The 18,048-nt window shown below is 38.0% G+C and overlaps 1 protein-coding gene across 1 annotated transcript; it reads left to right on the top strand.

Moving 5' to 3' along the window:
- Positions 1-24: 24 nt before the first annotated feature.
- On the top strand, positions 25-16,269 carry LOC146470035 (heat shock 70 kDa protein 14-B-like). The gene is made up of 17 exons (XM_085122138.1): positions 25-122; positions 188-268; positions 467-549; positions 1,289-1,337; positions 4,657-4,762; positions 5,121-5,211; positions 5,414-5,487; positions 6,190-6,220; positions 6,956-7,117; positions 7,926-8,081; positions 9,002-9,104; positions 9,211-9,339; positions 10,131-10,214; positions 12,051-12,149; positions 12,268-12,342; positions 15,284-15,354; positions 16,142-16,269. Exons 1-17 carry the CDS (start codon positions 63-65, stop codon positions 16,215-16,217), a joined length of 1,530 nt encoding a protein of 509 aa, XP_084978264.1. The 5' UTR covers positions 25-62; the 3' UTR covers positions 16,218-16,269.
- The last annotated feature ends 1,779 nt before the right edge of the window (positions 16,270-18,048 follow it).

The following is an 18,048-nucleotide window of genomic DNA, read 5'->3' on the forward strand; positions in this document are numbered from 1 at the left end:
GTCAACGGAAAGGGACTTGGGACTGAGTCAATCCCAGGTCTTCTCAACCTAACAAAATCAAGATGGCGGCTTCCGTTGGTGTGCATTTGGGATGTACCAGCGCTTACCTGGCTTTACACAAGGTAGAAAAATCTATTTCACTTGATAGTGAAACCCCGTAAGCTTATATCTATGTTGTCTACTCCAGGATGGAAGAACGGAGATAATAGCAAATGATGCCGGTGATAGAGTCACTCCTGCTCTGGTGGCGTGCTCTGGGAAAGAGAAGGTAAAAGTTCCCTTGTTGCCTTGGGACATTTTTGTTGCTCCTCTCTGTTTTGTAGTTTTTTATACGACGCGGAAGAAACCTATCAGGCTGGGCTTGATCCCCGGTGCCTACTTAAGGTCAATCACGGATCAAATTATGCTCTTCTCTAAATCTTTGAAAAGTTTTTAATGCCGATTTCTACATTCGTGTTTTCGCTAGTCCATTGGTCTTCCTGCCAAGCATGGCCTAATTCGGAATTCAAAGAACACCATGGCAAGAGCAAGCAAGATGATCGGATTGAGGTGAGAATTTCGTTTCAGGGTCACTTTTGGAGTGGTGGGGTATTCCCTAGTTACGGTTGGGGCTTGCTGTATGTTGAATACGACCTTCATGGTGTGGGTTATTTTACCTGGCATTCAGTACAATCATTCACTTAAACTCAATTGTGCATGTACAGTATTTCAATTGTTATAAACATACCACTAACTATCACAATGATTGCAGTGGCTTGTCTTAAGTTTGCATTGTGAATCTTGTTAATATATTTATAAATAAATAAGTAAGTTAAATAAATAAGTAAATGAATAAATAAGTAAAATGAAATAAAGATTTGGGGGTAGTAACATAGCTTGTCGTAGAAAGATCTAGTGACTTTGTTTCGTTTACCATTCGTTACATGTCTTGATGTGAGTTAACTGGAAGTGAGTCATAACTGTTAGTGGATGTCTGGGATAGGTGCCTGACTCAAAAAAATTAGTAAAAACCAAAGGTATTACCATAAGTAACACATCACGAAAATTTTTCAATATCCACTTAGCTCAGTCTTTAGTGGTCTTTCAGCTGAAAACCCATGTTTTGGATGAGGTAGTAAATAACTGTTGTTTTCTATTTTTAGTAACAGGTTCACAGTCTCATACTTTAATTATCCATTCAACTACTCTCATGCTATCCCTCATAAACAAAGAACAATCAGGAAATGGATTATGTGTAATAAATACTGTAACAGTAACAGTCTGTTGTATCATGCTTTTGTGCTGCTAGATTTTCTGATGATGCAGTTCAAAAAGAGGTTCAGGCATCTGAATGCAAGGTAAATATGGCTTCCTCCTAAGGGTGACATTTAAGTGTGACCATGCGGACCAAATGAATGTGACCTTGTTTGGTAACAAACATGGCATGTTTGTTCTTTTAAAAGTACTTGAATTTGAACAAACATCAGGTGCAATTTCACACCTGTACCTGCCAATTAATAACAAGTTTGTTTCATAGACATGTTTTGATGCATAATGAGTGAAATCTATTTGAACTCTAAAAAGATTTCATCCAAGGCCAGGAGTAAGCATGGTTTTCTTTCAAAGTTTGGTCAAAAACAACTTTTTTGAGTGCCACCAAAGCCATCTTGTGAAAGCGAGTCAACTCTCAGATGTTCATTGACAAAACATGCCATTTTTCACATCAAATTGAATCAAGTTTTTTATCATGTGGTTACAGTATGCTTGTCTGCAATGGACAGTATTATGAAGCACATGATAGAGAAGAAGCATATATCTGAGTGCATGAATCAATGTTACTGCATGTAAAGCTGAAGATGATGATAATGATAATGATAGATAGTTTAATAATCAATACATGGCAGCCCGAAGGCTGAATTGCGTATTTACAATTAATAAAATCGATAAAAAGTACGTATAAAACTAGGTACAATAAATAAAGGTATAAAAAATATGATAAAAAGGGAAACTAAGAATCTATATATATACATTATCAATACAGGATCTAATAATAAAACTATTTCTAAAACGATCTGTCTTGCATTTGGGTACGGTACAGGGCAAAAAACTTTTTTTTTATTCCACTTGTCCATTGGACGAGTTACGTTCAGATTCTGGTTGTCCAAAAGTTAAATTTACTAGTCCGAAATAATTATTAAAGTGAATAACAAAATATCATAAAAAAACGTAGAAATTGTATAATCTGTTTTGTACCAAATCTCGAGTATTTATTTTAACAGTTATTTCAATTTATGTTGTTCTTTGCACTTTTTAATACAACACCATTTCATACAGACACATCGGGGATCACTCACATTCTTTATACACGACTTGAGAAAATGTAGCACATCTACGAGGCATTAACACTGCGATCTAAGATGACTCCTTTGACTCCTCGTCGATTTTACGGCCTATTCGCTGTAGCAGCGCCTGCTTTGGTTTTTCTTCGTTTTTAGCTCGTTGAAAACAAAAGTAATGAGAATGGCTCTCCTCGTGACTCACAAGAGAATCACGGCGAAAACCAGTGGCAGACGATCCACTGATGCCGACATAAAGCCGGCTCGCTTTATCGGCTACTGTTGGATACTTACGGCACACAATGCAGAACATTTCATTCTTCTCCGCGTCAAATTTAACTCAGGGAAATTCTTTTTTCCATGTTGGTTGGAATTTTCGAATTCGACTTACTTCATGTTTTTTCACTTTCTCACTCTTAGGATGTTCCTCTTTGCTGGAGTCAGGTTTTCTCTTACTCTCGATTTTTCCATAGGTCAAGCAGATTAGCCGACATCTTGTACACTGACAATGAAAACGTAGCATGTGATCTGATTTTATTTCGCGCATTTTTTAGGTGGGTTATGTGACATTTTCAAAGCATCAGCGCCTTTTATATAGCAGAATGGCTTGGAGCGTTTCACGTCTTTTAAATTACACTATTAGACTGACAGCAAAGACATTAAAAGGTTTTATTACTCCAAACGAGGTCGTCATTTCCATATATGGTATGTGGATCCCAGTCTTTACTGAAACAACAGAACCAGATATTCCCGGAAAACATAAGCGAAAACGGGTAAGTTGCCGTGAAAAGAAACCAAACTTCGCGAAACTCAGGCCAGTTTACAAAGTCCAAAATGCTTGGGAACTCAGACCTCAGTAGAAAAGAACATCTTTTTATAGGCAAACTCTACTCGTCCCATAGGACAAGTGCTTTTGGAAATCCACTCGTCCAAGACACGAGAGTACTCGTCTCGGACGGGCGGACGAGCGGACGAGCGGAAGTTTTTTGCCCTGCGGTAAAACGCCTGTTGCACCTTAGAGTATAACGTGACGGTCCACTAAATGGTATTAAACAGTTCAGACGGTGTTCTGGGTCCTTAATAATGGTGTCAAAAGCATTAGTGCATAGCCCCGTGATGAAATCTGCAATGGGGACAATGTTCACTAGTTCGATGGCCTCCTGGTAGGGTAGTCCTGAGCATATTATAGACATGGCCCGCTTTTCGACACGCACCAACTCGTCTTTTAGGTACTTTGGCAGGGCGTAAAAAAAGGCAGGCGCTGCGTACGTAAGAACAGAGCGTATACAAGCAGTGTAAAAGGTGGACATGTCCTGCCGAGGAAGCTGGTCATAACATGTACAATAGAACCCAAAACCCCAGGCTATAGCTCATGAGATTAATCCGTGGCTGGTTAGATTTAGTCTGATATTCCATGCTGTTTGTTCTGTGGTGGTCTGTGGTATTCCTGTATTGCAGGTTTTACAACCATAGTGGCCCCCAGTCCCCAATATAAATTTTAATTAACTTGCAGTCATGTCTGGTTCACAATAAAACCAGTATTTGTAATAAATAATAATAACATTCCCTTATGTAGCAGTGTTTCTACACATAACTAATGGTGCTTTGGAACAATAAAACCTCAATTAAATCATTTACTTCTCATGCCCAGTGGCAGCAGCCTTCATGATGAGTACTGTACTATTTTAGCTCTCCCTCTCTAATAAGCCCCCATTTGCAGGTCAGAATTTATAATAAGCCCCCTTCTCTATTAAGCCTCCACTGTCTTCTCCCTCTCATGTTAGATAACGCAAAAGATATAATGCAGCTACTTCAGAACTTCAATCATTATTCCCAAAACATCAGTCAGTTGGTCAGTAGGGAATCTTAAATTGTTTTTGTATTTTTGTATTGAAGTAAAATGTTGGGCAAGCTAATAGTTTAAAAGTACTGTTCGAAACTCATGATTTGAAAATAAGTCCCCCTCCTTCCTGAGGCCTGAAAATAAATAAGCCCCCTAGGGCTCTGTCAGATGAAATTCAGTCTTACCAAAGTCATGTGATCAGTAAAATGGTGATCAATTGATATTAATCAATTCTCCTCATGTTCAAATGGCTGTCATACCACTCTAGTGCTTTTCAAGCATATGCAAATGCTTGCACAGTAATTGTGCAAGTATATCTAAAATAATGCAAATATTTGGTGACATTCATGTTTTATGCTGAGCTCTGTCATTTTTGGTGACCTAGCTAGAATGCTATTGTTATTTATTTAGTGGGATGTATGATAATTTGAGATATTTCATGCCTAAAACTTATTTCTGTATAAATGTTTTTGTTTGTTTTTTTTTTCTTTTTTTTAGATTGTCGATAAAGATGGGGAACCCTTCTTTGAAGTGGAAATGAATAACAAACCAACTTTATTCTCTCCTAAAGAAGTAATCAGGATAATTTTTGAAAAATTGTTGGGTAAGTTTTCCAGTGTCAGATCTAGAGGGGGGGAAACCTGGGACTTTGTTTCCCTCGGGACCCCACCATCAGCCCCTGACCACCTGAGGGGCAAATTATGCTTTCCAGCCTTGACCATACATGGATGGTAAATGTTTCCCCCCCCCCCCCCCCACAACACCCCCACTCCCTTATATCCTACACTGTAGTCCCTCCCTCCTTCAGTCTGGCCACTGTGGTCTGGGTAAATGCACATTATGAATGCACATTAATCTTGTAGTAAATGGGGTGGCCTCTCCTTACAATTCTCTACCAAATTTATGAAATAGCTGCTCACTTTTCTCAGCATTTAGATTTGTTATCAATGTTTAACTTCCAGAAATTGCTCAAGCAAAAGGTGGGAACGACATTGAAGAAGCTGTTATCACTGTGCCATTTCATTTCAGTGATGAGCAGAGGACAGCTATGAGGTATTCAATTTCTTGTTTGAACTTTTTTTAATGACAGTCATGACATTATAATGTCATTATATCGCTAGTTTTTACTTGCTGGACAATAATTCAGTATTCTAAATTTGTTTCAAAACAGTTATTTTAAGTAAATTAATCAAATCCATCCACACCTCCTTCTTTTTTTCCATATAATCAATAAAGTAAATTCATTCATTTCTAGGGAGGCAGCTGAAGATGCAGGCTTCAATGTTCTTCGTGTTATCAGTCAACCAGCTGCAGCAGCACTTGCTTATGGTAACACAAATTAGTCTGAACAGAGAGACATATTTATGCAAAAAGGGCTGACATTTTAACATTCTTTTGCCTGTATTCAAATAATTATTAGCCTCGCCAGCCTCGTTCGAGAGAGAATATTCTTTTGATTTTTTAACTCAAGCACGAGGTAAGTAGGGCTAATTTGAATGCAAACAAAAGGATATTAAAACGTCAGCCATTTTTGCATGGGGTCTATAGTCCATTATTTTGTCATAGATCAACTGTATTATCCAGGAATCACATTAAGCTTTGGAGAGCGTTGTATCACAGGGAAAGAAGCTGGTCGTCAACTAAAGCATGAAGTTTTGTTATGTTTATAACTATTTTCAAAATGAGTATCCAGTCATCTTCACTGCAGTTGCTAGCCATAAAAACTGGTTTTCAGCTGCTAATGACAGCCTTGTATAGCTAGATAAGTAGGAATTGGTAATTCAAGCACTGGAATGTGAAATAAAACTCCAGCCAACATTTCAACAATACTGTCTTCTTTAGAACTAGACAACACGTCACATCGCATTCACAGCATCACAATGTCGCATTCCAGATCTCGCTTAAATTATCAATTCTTACTTATCTTGGTGAAGGCGCCGCACAGTTTATACATTGTTATCAACCTCAGCTTGTATATCTGCTTGATTCCAAACAATGCTGTTCATAAACACTATGTTTTTGCCTTAACAGATATTGGACAAAATGATCGGACCATTGTAAGGTAATACAGGTCACAGCTCCTCCATCCTCTTCAATAATTATTATGGCGCATGTTCCTGGCAGGAATCTTTTGTCCTTCCCACTGATTTTTTTCAGTGGGATGATGCCAAGCGGTTGCTGCTCAAAGGAAATTGCATGACTATGTACCTCACTTGGCTTGAATGTACTGTGACTGTACTAATCTTTCAGGCACCAACCGTCAAGCTCATTGATTGGTGATGAATTTAATTGATGTTTGGTGCTTGTTCCAAGAAATATGGTAACATGCAAATCCTTACCCCTTGATTTCATAAATCTCCAAAACTTCGTCTTCTGTTTGCATTAGGAAACAGACACCATGTTCTATTTCTTACCTCACTGAGGCACACTAGCAAACCTGTGGGGCTTCAGGCAGGTGGCCATTATAGCAGTGAAAAAAGCATTGTGCTTTGTCACATTTCTTTTGAGCAAGCACTTACCATTTATGTAATCCTTAAATTGATTTTCTGGGCTGAGTTGTTCAAAGCTTAAGTCCAATTAAGCTAATCATGGGTTAACGTGAACTTTTATTCGAGTTTTATAACTAATTAATAAAGATTCTTCCAAAAATGTTTGCTCCTCACCTTTGACTTAGACTTTTCTTATATTAGCTTTTAAAAACATTTTTGATGAGTAAGATGAAAACCTGAGTTAATTTTTAATTGGGGATTAACATTAATCAACTTTTGAACAACCAGGCCCTGCATTTCATTTTCAGAACAGTGCTTGTCTACAGACTTGGAGGGACATCACTTGACGTTACTCTGATAGCTGTTAGTGGAGGAATGTACAGAGTTGTGGCAACAGAGAATGATGCCAGTTTGGGTGGAATAAAATTCGATGAATTGCTTGCTCAACATCTTGCTGCAGAATTTCGAAAGTAAATGATAGCATATTATTTTGTATACTTGTTTGTTTAAAGCTCTTACAATGTAAAAACGTGACAGATTTGCACCATAGTTTTGTTAAAATACGTCTTTGGGAATAAGTGGTAAGAGAGTGTTTTGCATTTTTGAAACAGAAGTTTAATTCCCTTCATTGCTACACTAATGTTGAAAGCCTCAAGGTCCTGTTTTGGGCTTCAGGGGTTGTTGGCTAAAGTCTAAAGTAAAAGAATAGAAAAAGACTACAGACCAGAGTAAACAGCAGATCAAAGACAATGTCAAAGACAGTTATTATCTTAGCTATGCACCCATCCTGTCATGGTGGAACAAAAACGAATATTAATGTTTGATATTCCCATCCATTCCCATCCATGTTGAGAGTTAGGCCTGATCCAAATAACAAACACTCCACATTTATGTGCCGAACCAGTTTGCCACAGTAGTTCCAATATGGTGTGGCAAACATTGTTAGATAAGTTCAAAAAGGTTCTATTAAATTTGTTCTAACCTTTGTCTTCATTATCACTTGAGATTTATTATAGGAAAAAGTCATGCAAAATCTTTCCAATAACAATTTCAGAATAAAATTTTCTTTTGTCTATTATTTGCTATTCTGGATAAGAATTGTACAGAAATTGTACAATAAGTACTGTCTTGCAATGTTTAGTGAATAAGTTTTGGCACAATTACATAATCTGTATCATTTGTATGCTCCAAAGTCACTCTGGAGTCAAATTTAAATGTATCAGGTTTGGCACATGAGTGTAGCGGCATCTGAATTGGCCCTAACTTTTTTGTTTGCAGGCAGTGGAAACAAGATGTTACAAGTAATGCGAGAGCAATGGCCAAACTTACAGCAGGCGCTGAGACTTGTAAACACGTCCTGTCGTCTAGAGATACTGCAACCTGTGCTATTGAGTCCCTTTATGATGGAATAGATTTGAACAGCAAGGTGTCAAGGTAATGAGGAGCAGTGTTTTATTGGGGTTTCGCCGAGTGGTTTTAGACCCGATAAAACATGTACTGCGAGTTTTTTTGAACGTCTTCAAAAACATTTCTGGAAAAGTGTGTGTCAATAGAGTTCATAACAATGATGCTTTTGTGAACGTTGGAAATCAGCATACAAGAAAACATTTAACACAGCTTACTAATAAGGAAGAGGTTTTATCAGGTTTTACAAACCAATGCACATGATGTTTTATCAACCATTAATTTTTTGATAGGTCAATGGTATTATTATTAATGAGTTTTTGAAGGTGTGAAATTTACTTACATCAAACTCCTTTCATTACATCCCTTTGGTTCTTTAAAATCCACTAATTTACAGCCAAATTCAGTGTTAAAATAATTATTGTTAGCCGTCAGCTATGTGAAATTTCTTTTTAGCACTGAACTTTCAAGACTGGGCATGCATTGTTATCAAAGGAAGTGCTAGGAGGAAAAGGGTTCAAAGGCTGAATTGTTCTTAGAAATATCCAACTGTTTTCAAATAATTTAGCACCTTTTTTTTGTCGTAAAAAAATGTAGCACCTTTTCCTTTGGCAATGCTCTTGTCAGATCTGTTGTAATATTACTAAGATAAGATAGAGCTTTATAACTGTAGGATACCTTATTATATCACATTTAGGGTATCTCTAATAAAAAGTGGAAAAATTATTTTCAATAATTTGTTAAAAACATAAAATTGTTGATACACCAGGATAATAAATGCTAACTTGCTAAAACGTTAATACAATAAGTAATAATTATATTAAAACAGGATATTTCTCTGCATGGTAACATCTTGATTAGCTAATAAACAACAACAACTAAAGATAAATTTTCCTCTTGTTAAAAAAGTGTCTTTTGTTGTTGTTTATGTTTGTTTGTTTATTTTTCAGGGCTCGCTTTGAATCACTCTGTTTAAGTTTATTCCAACAAAGTCTAACCACTATTGACAGAGTTCTCACCAAGTCAAATATTACAAAAGACAATATAGACCAGGTAAAGTAATGTTAGTTTTACAGCACATCAGGTTAATTTTGATAACTCTGAATCATTTTGCCATGTATGTAGATTATTACAATGAATATTTTTCTTTCATTTCAAGGTTATTTTAGTTGGTGGCTCCACACGTATACCCAGGATTCAGCAGTTACTGCAGGAGTATTTTGTGGATAAAGAAGTATCACAATCCATTAATCCAGATGGTGTATTAGCTTATGGAGCAGCCATTCAGGTAATCTTGGCAAACAGACAAACAGAGAGAATCACTGACTGTTGATTGGCCAAATGAATGCCTTGATTGACTGACCAACTGATTGATTGACTACTGTAGTTGACCTATATCCTGAACAACTAACTGTCAGTTCAACAGAATAATGGCCAGTCAAATAGATTGACTGACTGGCCCACTGTCTAGTTTACATTGACTGATAGAATGGCAGGCTAGCCGGCTCCCTACCTGACTGACTTCCTAACTGAATGGCCAACTAACTGACTGACTGACTGACTGACCGAGTGGCTTGCTGACTGACTGACTGACTGACTGACTGACTGACTGACTGACTGACTGACTGGCTGGCTAGATATTGAACTAACTGGCTGATGGCTGACTGACCGACTGACTGATTGACTCACTGGCTAGCTATTAAACCAACTGGCTGATTAACTGACTGATTGACTGACTGACTGACTGACTGACTGACTGACTGTGTGGCTAACTGGCTTGCTAACCAACTGACTGACTGACTGACTCACTGACTCACTGACTTACTGGCTGGCCGGCTGGCTGGCTGGCTGGCTGGCTGGCTGGCTGGCTGACTGACTGACTGACTGACTGACTGACTGACTGACTGACTGACTGACTGACTGACTGACTGACTGTGTGGCTAGCTGACTGGTTGGCTCATGGGTTGAGCGTGTGACTGACTGGAGACAGCCAGCTAGATCAATATATTTACAAACCAATGGACTTATGTAAAGATTTTCTTTTTGTAATCTGGTCATTCGTTTGTTTTATTGTTGAAGGCATCGTTGCTTCAAGGCAGAGGAGAACAATCAAATGATGATCCAGAAGAAGTAGAATGCACATCAAAAGCTATCAGTGTTATGGTCAGTACAATAACTGAAGTCTCTGACCTGCATAACTGCGGACTAACTGGAACGCTTTTCATTCCACTAATTTATTCTTGAACATTTTCTACGTTACCATACTCCCACCAACACTGCTCACTGTATAAACACTTCAAAAACTTATTAATAATTCACAAGCCCATTGACCTATCAAATGGTCGATAATACATCACGTGCAGTGACTTTATATCCATAAATCTCTTCCTTATTAGTATGCGGTGTTTTATCAGCTGATAAAACACTCCTCATTAGTATGCAGTGTTTTTCTCGTATACCAATTTCCAACGTTCACAAATTAAAGCATAATTGTTATGAACTCTCTTGACACACGCTTTTCCAGGAATGTTTTTGAAGCCGTTCAAAAAACTCGCAGCACGTGTTTTATCAGGTTTAAAACCACTCGGCTGCGCCTCGTGGTTTTAAACCCGGCAAAACACTTCTTCTCGTTTTTTAAACATTACATAGAACCCACTATTCTTTGATTCGCTCTAACGAAGGGCTAATACTCGAAACGTCAGCACTCAAATCTCTTTACAGTGTCAAACAACTTTATCAACTCTGTTGATAAACCAAATATCCGTTTCCATTCCCCACCGACGCTGCACCACAGTTTCTTTAGAGACCAACCTCCTTATCCATTTGGTATCAGTACCTTTAGGATAGATTATTATATGTTTGTCACTCTTGGGCCGGACACTGTAAGCCAAACGAGCTGTAATAAGCAGTACTTACTTGTAGTGCTTTATCCGCTGCCTTGATATAGAAGTATTTTTTCCCAGTAAATGACTATGAGGGAAAAACAGATCTTAGCAGGAGCTATTGGAATCCAAAAAGAAAATTGGGAGTAACCACGCATTTTTCAGCGATAATTAAGGAACAATAATTCAAAAAAGCAGTAAAATACAAAGCAATGTATGGCGTTTTTATTTTTATTTTATTTTTTTTTTTTTTTCAATATTGAAGCTTTATTACCTCTGAAATATGCGCGGTTACCCCCAATTTTCTTTTTGGATACCAAGAGCACTTGCTAAATTCTGCTTTCTCCGCATAGTTTTAAACCGCGCAAAAATATCCCTGTATTAGTAGGCACCACCCATAGGAAATCCGAGTATCTCGAGATGCACAGAACGCATGCGCAGTAACAAAAGTAGGCGCCGTCCTTAACTCTCAAGACCTTGCCCACTCACGAAAAAAAACCCTTAAACTTTTCTATTGGATTTCCTCTTGAAAGTCTTTGGCGTTAAATTACCATGAAGAATTGAAATATTATTTTCGCACTGTCCTTTTTGTCAATAAGGCAGTTGTGATATATTTTTCCTAAATTAATTTGTCTAGTAATCATCGTTTGTTGTGTATGTATAGAGATTGCAAACAGATTTCAAAAAAATGGAATGGAAACTCTTTTGTTGCGTGACGCTTTTGTCCACGGCGTCCATTTCCCAGCATGAACTTTTTCACTCCTTGTAATGACTGTCCTTGAAATAAAGAAGTTACTGCTTGTACTTTACAATCTCTTCAAAAACTCATTAATAATTCATAAGTCCATTGACCTATCAAATGGTCGATAATACATCACGTGCAGTGACTTTATATCGATAAACCTCCTCCTTATTAGTATGCTGTTTTTCAGCAGCTGATAAAACTCTCCTCATTAGTATGCGGTGTTTTTCTCGTATGCTAATTTCCAAAGTTCACAAAAGCATAACTGTTATGAACTCTATTGACACACGCTTTTCCAGGAATGTTTTTGAAGCCGTTTTAAACCCGATAAAACACTGCTGCTCGTTTTTAAACATTACTTATTTCTATCAACAGCTGGAGGATGCCGAATCACGTTTATGTCCAGTTATTCCCAAATACACACCCATACCCACAAGAAGAACGCACAATTTCACAACTGCCGCAGATAATCAGGTTTGTTGTGGTGTTCTATGGCTTAAAAATTCTCGTTGAGATAGGGTGAGCATACCGCATAGAAAACCATTGCATTATTCCTAGTTTTAAATCTTTGCTATATTATCGTGTCCCACAGGAGACTGTTTGTTTATGTGTATATGAAGTGGAAGAGGACACCTCCAGTGATCGTGGAAGGACTCTTGTGGCCAAGGTGGGTAGGGTGGGGTGCGTGAGTCATTTTTTGTCGTCCCTGAAAAACTAGTTCAAAGCCGAACCACCGTAAAAGTGCGACAAAATTATTGTAACACCCGAAACAAAACCCGTTCGCTATAAGTAAGGTGACAGTGGCAAGTCAACTCTTCACCGAAAGCATAATCCTGCTCAAACAACGAGCCTGTTGAAAGATCCTAAGATCAACCAGTGCGGGTGCAAAGTGTGAAATTTGGGGATCGATTAATGCGCTCGATCACAAACCAGGGAAGGGTGTTGGTTGGAGCACTGCATGCTCTCAAGTACAAGTACACATCATTTGCTCACGAAATTTCATCAGTATACAGCTGGCCCAGTTTGTCTAAAGAGTAGATAACTTTATCCCGCGGATAAGTCGCTATCCAGCGGGTAAAATGTAGTAGTTTTGGAGGACATTTTATTCACTGGATAGAGTTATGAACTACTGAGGCCTGGTTTACATTGGAGTCCTGTAACAGGTGTGATATATATGCGTTATTGACCAAGCGTGAGGTCAAGATGGCTGGAGGCCTGGTTTACATTGGAGTCCTGTAACAGGTGTGATATATATGCGTTATTGACCAAACGCAAAAAAAGAACGAGGCCAATATCCAGCCATCTTGACCGAACAAGCTTGGTCAATAAAGGATTTATTATATGGCTTTACCATCCAGTTAAAACTACAATAACAAAACAAAACACGGAATGAAACCGCTCTACTCGGAAAGAAATTCTTCATAGCCGGCCGGTGCAAGATTTATTTTCAGTGCACTTTTGGATTAGCATGTAATCGTGGAAAACAAGGAATCCTAAATTATCTTAGGGCTCTAACTTTATCATGGCTTAAAGGGAGTGTACAATTATCGAGAACGAAAAATTTAGATTTTCGCAAGAGCGGGAAGATTTGAATAGAATCCGGCAAACTCGCCATTTTCAGGCGATCGCGCGGTGGCGTAAATATTAAAATTTTTTTACACGGTTTTCGGTTTCCAATCATTAATTCTTGAATAAAACAATAGATTTGAGATAATATGCAAACATAAGCCGAAAAAAAGAGTAGGTAAATCAGAAAACTGGTCGAAACTTTGACAAGATTTTGTTGTTTACAACAAGCAAGACGCGGCTGAATTAAGGACGGTGCGTACTATTGTTACTGCGCATACGTTCTGCGCATCTCGAGATACTCGGTTTTTCTATAGGTGGTGCCTACTAATACAGGACTATTTTTGCGCGGTTTAAAACTATACGGAGAAAGCAGAACTTAGCAAATGCTTTTGGTATCTCAAAAGAAATTTGGGGGTAACCATGCATTTTTCAGAGATAATTAGGCTTCAATTTAGGAAAAATCCCATGCATTGCTTTATATTTTGGCGTTTTTTAGAGATACTAATGTTTAATTATCTCCCCGAAAATGCGTGGTTACCCCCAATTTTCTTTTTGGATTCCAATAGGCCTTGCTAAGATCTGCTTTTTCCGCATAGTAATAAACTGCACAAAAATAGTTCGGTATTAATAGGCACCGTCCTTAAAAACGTGACGGCTTTAAAAAAATACTTTTCTGAACTGCTGTAAACACTAACCGCAACTTCCACTACGCTATGATTTAAATACAGTCATTGCAAACCTAGAGAACTTATCAATTTGGCACTCGACTTGGGACAATAAGTTTTACAAAATCAATTCCATCTAAAATACTACACGCAGAGCAACTCACCGATTCAACTCACATTCATTGTAGCTGAAACGAAGTTTTCATTACACCAGGACGATTCCATTCTCTTTCCTTTCCTTTAGGTAAATGTTGAGAGTTAACCGAACTTTTTAGTGAGCGTTTTCCCCCAAAACAACGAGAAAATCGAAGAAAACCCGCATTGTTGTTGGGATTAAACTTTCGATGCCAAGCGAACGGGCAACGGGTAATCCCGAGCGGGCAAGATAGCTCCATCTTGCCCGCTCGGGTAGCCAATCACAGCGCAGGATTTGACTCATCTTGCCCGCTCGCGGAGCCAGCCATATAATAAAAACAGTTATTTACTAGATTCTACACCAATTCAAATACAATTAACTATGCGAATCGTAAATCAAGGTCTTAATAAATTAAAAATCTAGATAACTAGCAGATGTAACCTAAAGGCCATTAATACGGGCAACATTTTCTTGCAACTTTTCGCTCAACAAGTTGTGATTGCTCGTTGCTCGTATTACCACCTCCGCGCGCAACAAGCTGCATTGTATCAAAAAGAAGAAACGAAGTGTACTTTTTGCAACATAATCATTTGTTGTGCGAGAAGCTGGTAATACGCGCAACAAACAATCGCAACTTGCAACGCAATACTTGTTGCGCGACAAGTTGGAAGCCGGAAAATATTGCCCGTATTACTTGGCCTTACGTTGTATATTTTGTGTACGTTATTTGCAAGCTTTAATGTACGTGGTGCCGACGCTAACTGTAAATCTGAAGGTTACAACTATTTTGCCTTAAAAATATAGACCTAAAAGATGTCTTTTTTTCTTGATTTGCCGAATGCTTTGGGGCAGTTTATTCCATAAAGAAGCTTCCCTGTACATTCGCACTGGATGAACAGTCTAGATAAATAGCCTAAACCCAAAGAAAACTGGAGTAGTGTCCGTTTCTCAAAAGTTCCATTAATTTACCAAGCCCGATATGCATTTTTGAAGTCCGTTTTTTCATCGATTGGTGGTAAATTTTAGTTAAAACTTGCCCAATGTCATTCATAAAATTGTAAGGCTTTCAAAAGCGATAAAATTTCTCTTGAGGAACATTGTATCCATTTTAGAGTTTTCGGGCCCCGAAAGATGTCACGCCTTTGGACAAACGGTTCCCCGATCTTCACTGATTTGAAAGCCACAAAAATGTCATGGTCTGTGAATAACATTTGGTGTCTGTCTTGTTATCGTACCAGGTCGTTCTTGAAGGTATCCCACCAATGGCAAAAGGAGAAGCAAATATCGTTGGAACATTTCACATTAGAAGGTGAGATGTTTTGTTATTGGCGAAAGAAAAGAATGTTTCTATTACTGTGTAGAAACTTAAAACGTATGGGTTATTTTGTTTTAAGAAATTTACAGGAGATCCTCTAGAAGTATGTTAAAGTTTGGGAGATCTGAAAGCAAAAATTGAAACATTTCGGTTCGTTTTACTTCAGCGGCTCTCGTTCTTCCAAACTTTAGTTATACGGTACTTGTCTCTCTCTATTACTAGAGAAAACAAGAAAAAAGTTTATTTATTAATTTGTTTGTTTGTTTATAATATTTTCCTGTTCAGAAAACCGAACACTCGAATGGCACACCAAAGAAATCTCACCCTGCGGTTGTCGTCTCGCAGTTTTTACTCCAAACTCGCGGTTAACTCACAGCAAAGTGCACGCCCCTTTCGCTTTCATTATTAACTAACCTCTTGCACGTGTTCAGTTGTTTTTGTTTTTTAATCCTCTGCGTGTGACCTTAAGTTACATAACATTGTGAAGAGGCTATTGGGAAGAGTAAACTACGAATCTCGCTTACCTATTCCTGTTGAGATATATTAGACCATATTAGAAACACTAGCAAAAGTTTGGCCGGAGAAAGCGCTGTTATGATTTCTCCCGAACCAAACTTCACGAATGTCTGTCTGTAAAGTTCTGTAAAAACACTGGAAAAAATATTTTCTATTTCCAGTGAAAAATTGGCAATGGAAAATTTACTCGATTTTTAACGGCTCTCAACTAATTAGCGCGCGTTTATTAGAATTTATTTCCTGATATATTTTGTTTGTCAACCAGGGACGGTTCGCTGCATATTCATTTGGTGGAAAAGTCATCAGAGAAATCAGTCGATATAACCATTGACGCCAATTAATCAGCTTGTACAGGATTTTAGCAAATAAAATTTGTCATCTTTTATTTTACAATTGCGTACATGAATGGTTGAGTGTCTTTAGCAACAGACCATGTTGGAGGTTAGGTTATCCTGGAAGTTTTAGACGGTTTTGTTTATCAGTTTTGTAGAGTTCGTGTAATTGAATTTCTCGTCCGCGTTTTCCCTTTACTAGGTTAAAGTGTGTGATTTTCAGTTTTAAACTTTCAGTTCTGCTGTTGGAATTGGCTTCATAGACTGAGCATTACTTTAGCCACTTTCTAGTGACAAAAAAGTGTTTCGTTCGTTACAGGCACTGAATAAATTGACCGTCAATCCGTTTGACCGTTCAAGGTTTTTTACACTTCATTGTAAAGCGCCTTAGAGCTTTTGGATAGGGTGCTTTAAAAATTGCCATCATCATCATTATTATCATTATTATTATTATTATTATTATTATTATTATTATTATTATTATTACTAATCCGCACTTGTTGGAAGTACCATTGTAGGTTGCTTGTTGTAAAGGCCGTGAATTTCTCAATATTTAGTAAGGTAACAAAGTGTGTCTGCTATTAAAGATTTTTTGTTATTTTGAGCTTCAAGATAACGGAACCGGGCATCCAGCGACTATTATGTTTTGGTTAGGTCTCGTAAACTTGAGGGTTTAATGAGACAACGTTAGTTGCATGTTAGTCTTATATTTAACTTTACCAACTCAATTTCAATTCGCGTGAGAGGCCGCTTATTCACTGACAATTACACAATTATAAAAAGATTAAAAGTTTGTCCCATGAACCTAGTTTAATGGCGTTAGTTCGCACGAGTCTCTTGTAGCTCAGTGGTAGAGCATCCGAACTAGTAATCGGAAGGTCTTAGGTTCGACTGCAGATAGGAGCACTCGGATTTCCTTTTTCTGAGTATGCCTGTGTCACTTACTGAATAATACATCATTCTCAAGATTAAACGTGTTTCGGTTCTTCCGATTAGTAAAGTTTCCGTCGCCTCTTCCGGGGATCTTTATCATCATAGGACACCATCCCTATCGAGTTGATTTTTTAAAAGGCGGTGGATGAAAATTTCATCACTTCTCATGCAACGTAACAACTGGTTTTTGGCCCGACTATGCCCAAAATAACGCGAGTGAGAGAAGAAAAGAGAAAGGAGAGAGAGTAAAGGGAAAAAAGACTGGATGACCTCACGTTTTTATGTTGCCGACTTGAAAGTTAGAGATAAATTCTGGACGACAAAAATGAAAGCACAGCATACTCTCACAGCGAACGCCGGATTGGAGTGGCACCGTCTTGATAAATCCGGGTAGATATACTATGTATATATTGCGTGCAACATACGACTCGTATGAAAAGAAAAACTGGTTGTCCCGTGGGAGAATGAAAACGTTAATTACGTATAATGACAATTTTTGGTTATTCCCAAACTAACCACAATTGAACCAATGTTTGTTCAGCGGGAAAAAAAGAATCAATTTGTTTTAGAGGACTACAAGTGTTTACAAAGAAGGCTGTGATGAGAAGATTGTACTAAGCAACTTGAAATCGAGTCACAAAAAAATATATCTCAATTTCACGACTTTTAGAGCAGAAAAATATCAGTTTACGCAGGAGCTCATTTACGGCATAAATGCTTTGCGTGTTATCGTGCTTTTCTCCTTTCACTTTGTCGCCTTTCCGGTTCGCTTTGACAACAAGCTTTGTTTGATCTGTCGGAATTTGAGTTTAACTTGTGAGATATAACGAGTTCGTGAAGCGACATTTTGCATAAGTTGTTTGCTGTCGTCTTTTCGCGGTGTGTATCGCTAAAATGAGAAAATATT

The sequence above is a fragment of the Pavona decussata genome, unplaced genomic scaffold (assembly GCF_977016875.1).
Source record: "Pavona decussata unplaced genomic scaffold, jaPavDecu1.1 SCAFFOLD_114, whole genome shotgun sequence".
NCBI lineage: Eukaryota > Metazoa > Cnidaria > Anthozoa > Scleractinia > Agariciidae > Pavona > Pavona decussata.

Bases quoted from the DNA above. Each gene is read 5' to 3' on its own strand.
- LOC146470035 (XM_085122138.1), top strand. From the start codon at position 63: ATGGCGGCTTCCGTTGGTGTGCATTTGGGATGTACCAGCGCTTACCTG. The intron at 7,118-7,925 runs GTAAATGATAGC...TTTTGTTTGCAG, and splicing joins CTTGCTGCAGAATTTCGAAA to GCAGTGGAAACAAGATGTTA. The intron at 12,150-12,267 runs GTTTGTTGTGGT...CGTGTCCCACAG, and splicing joins CAACTGCCGCAGATAATCAG to GAGACTGTTTGTTTATGTGT.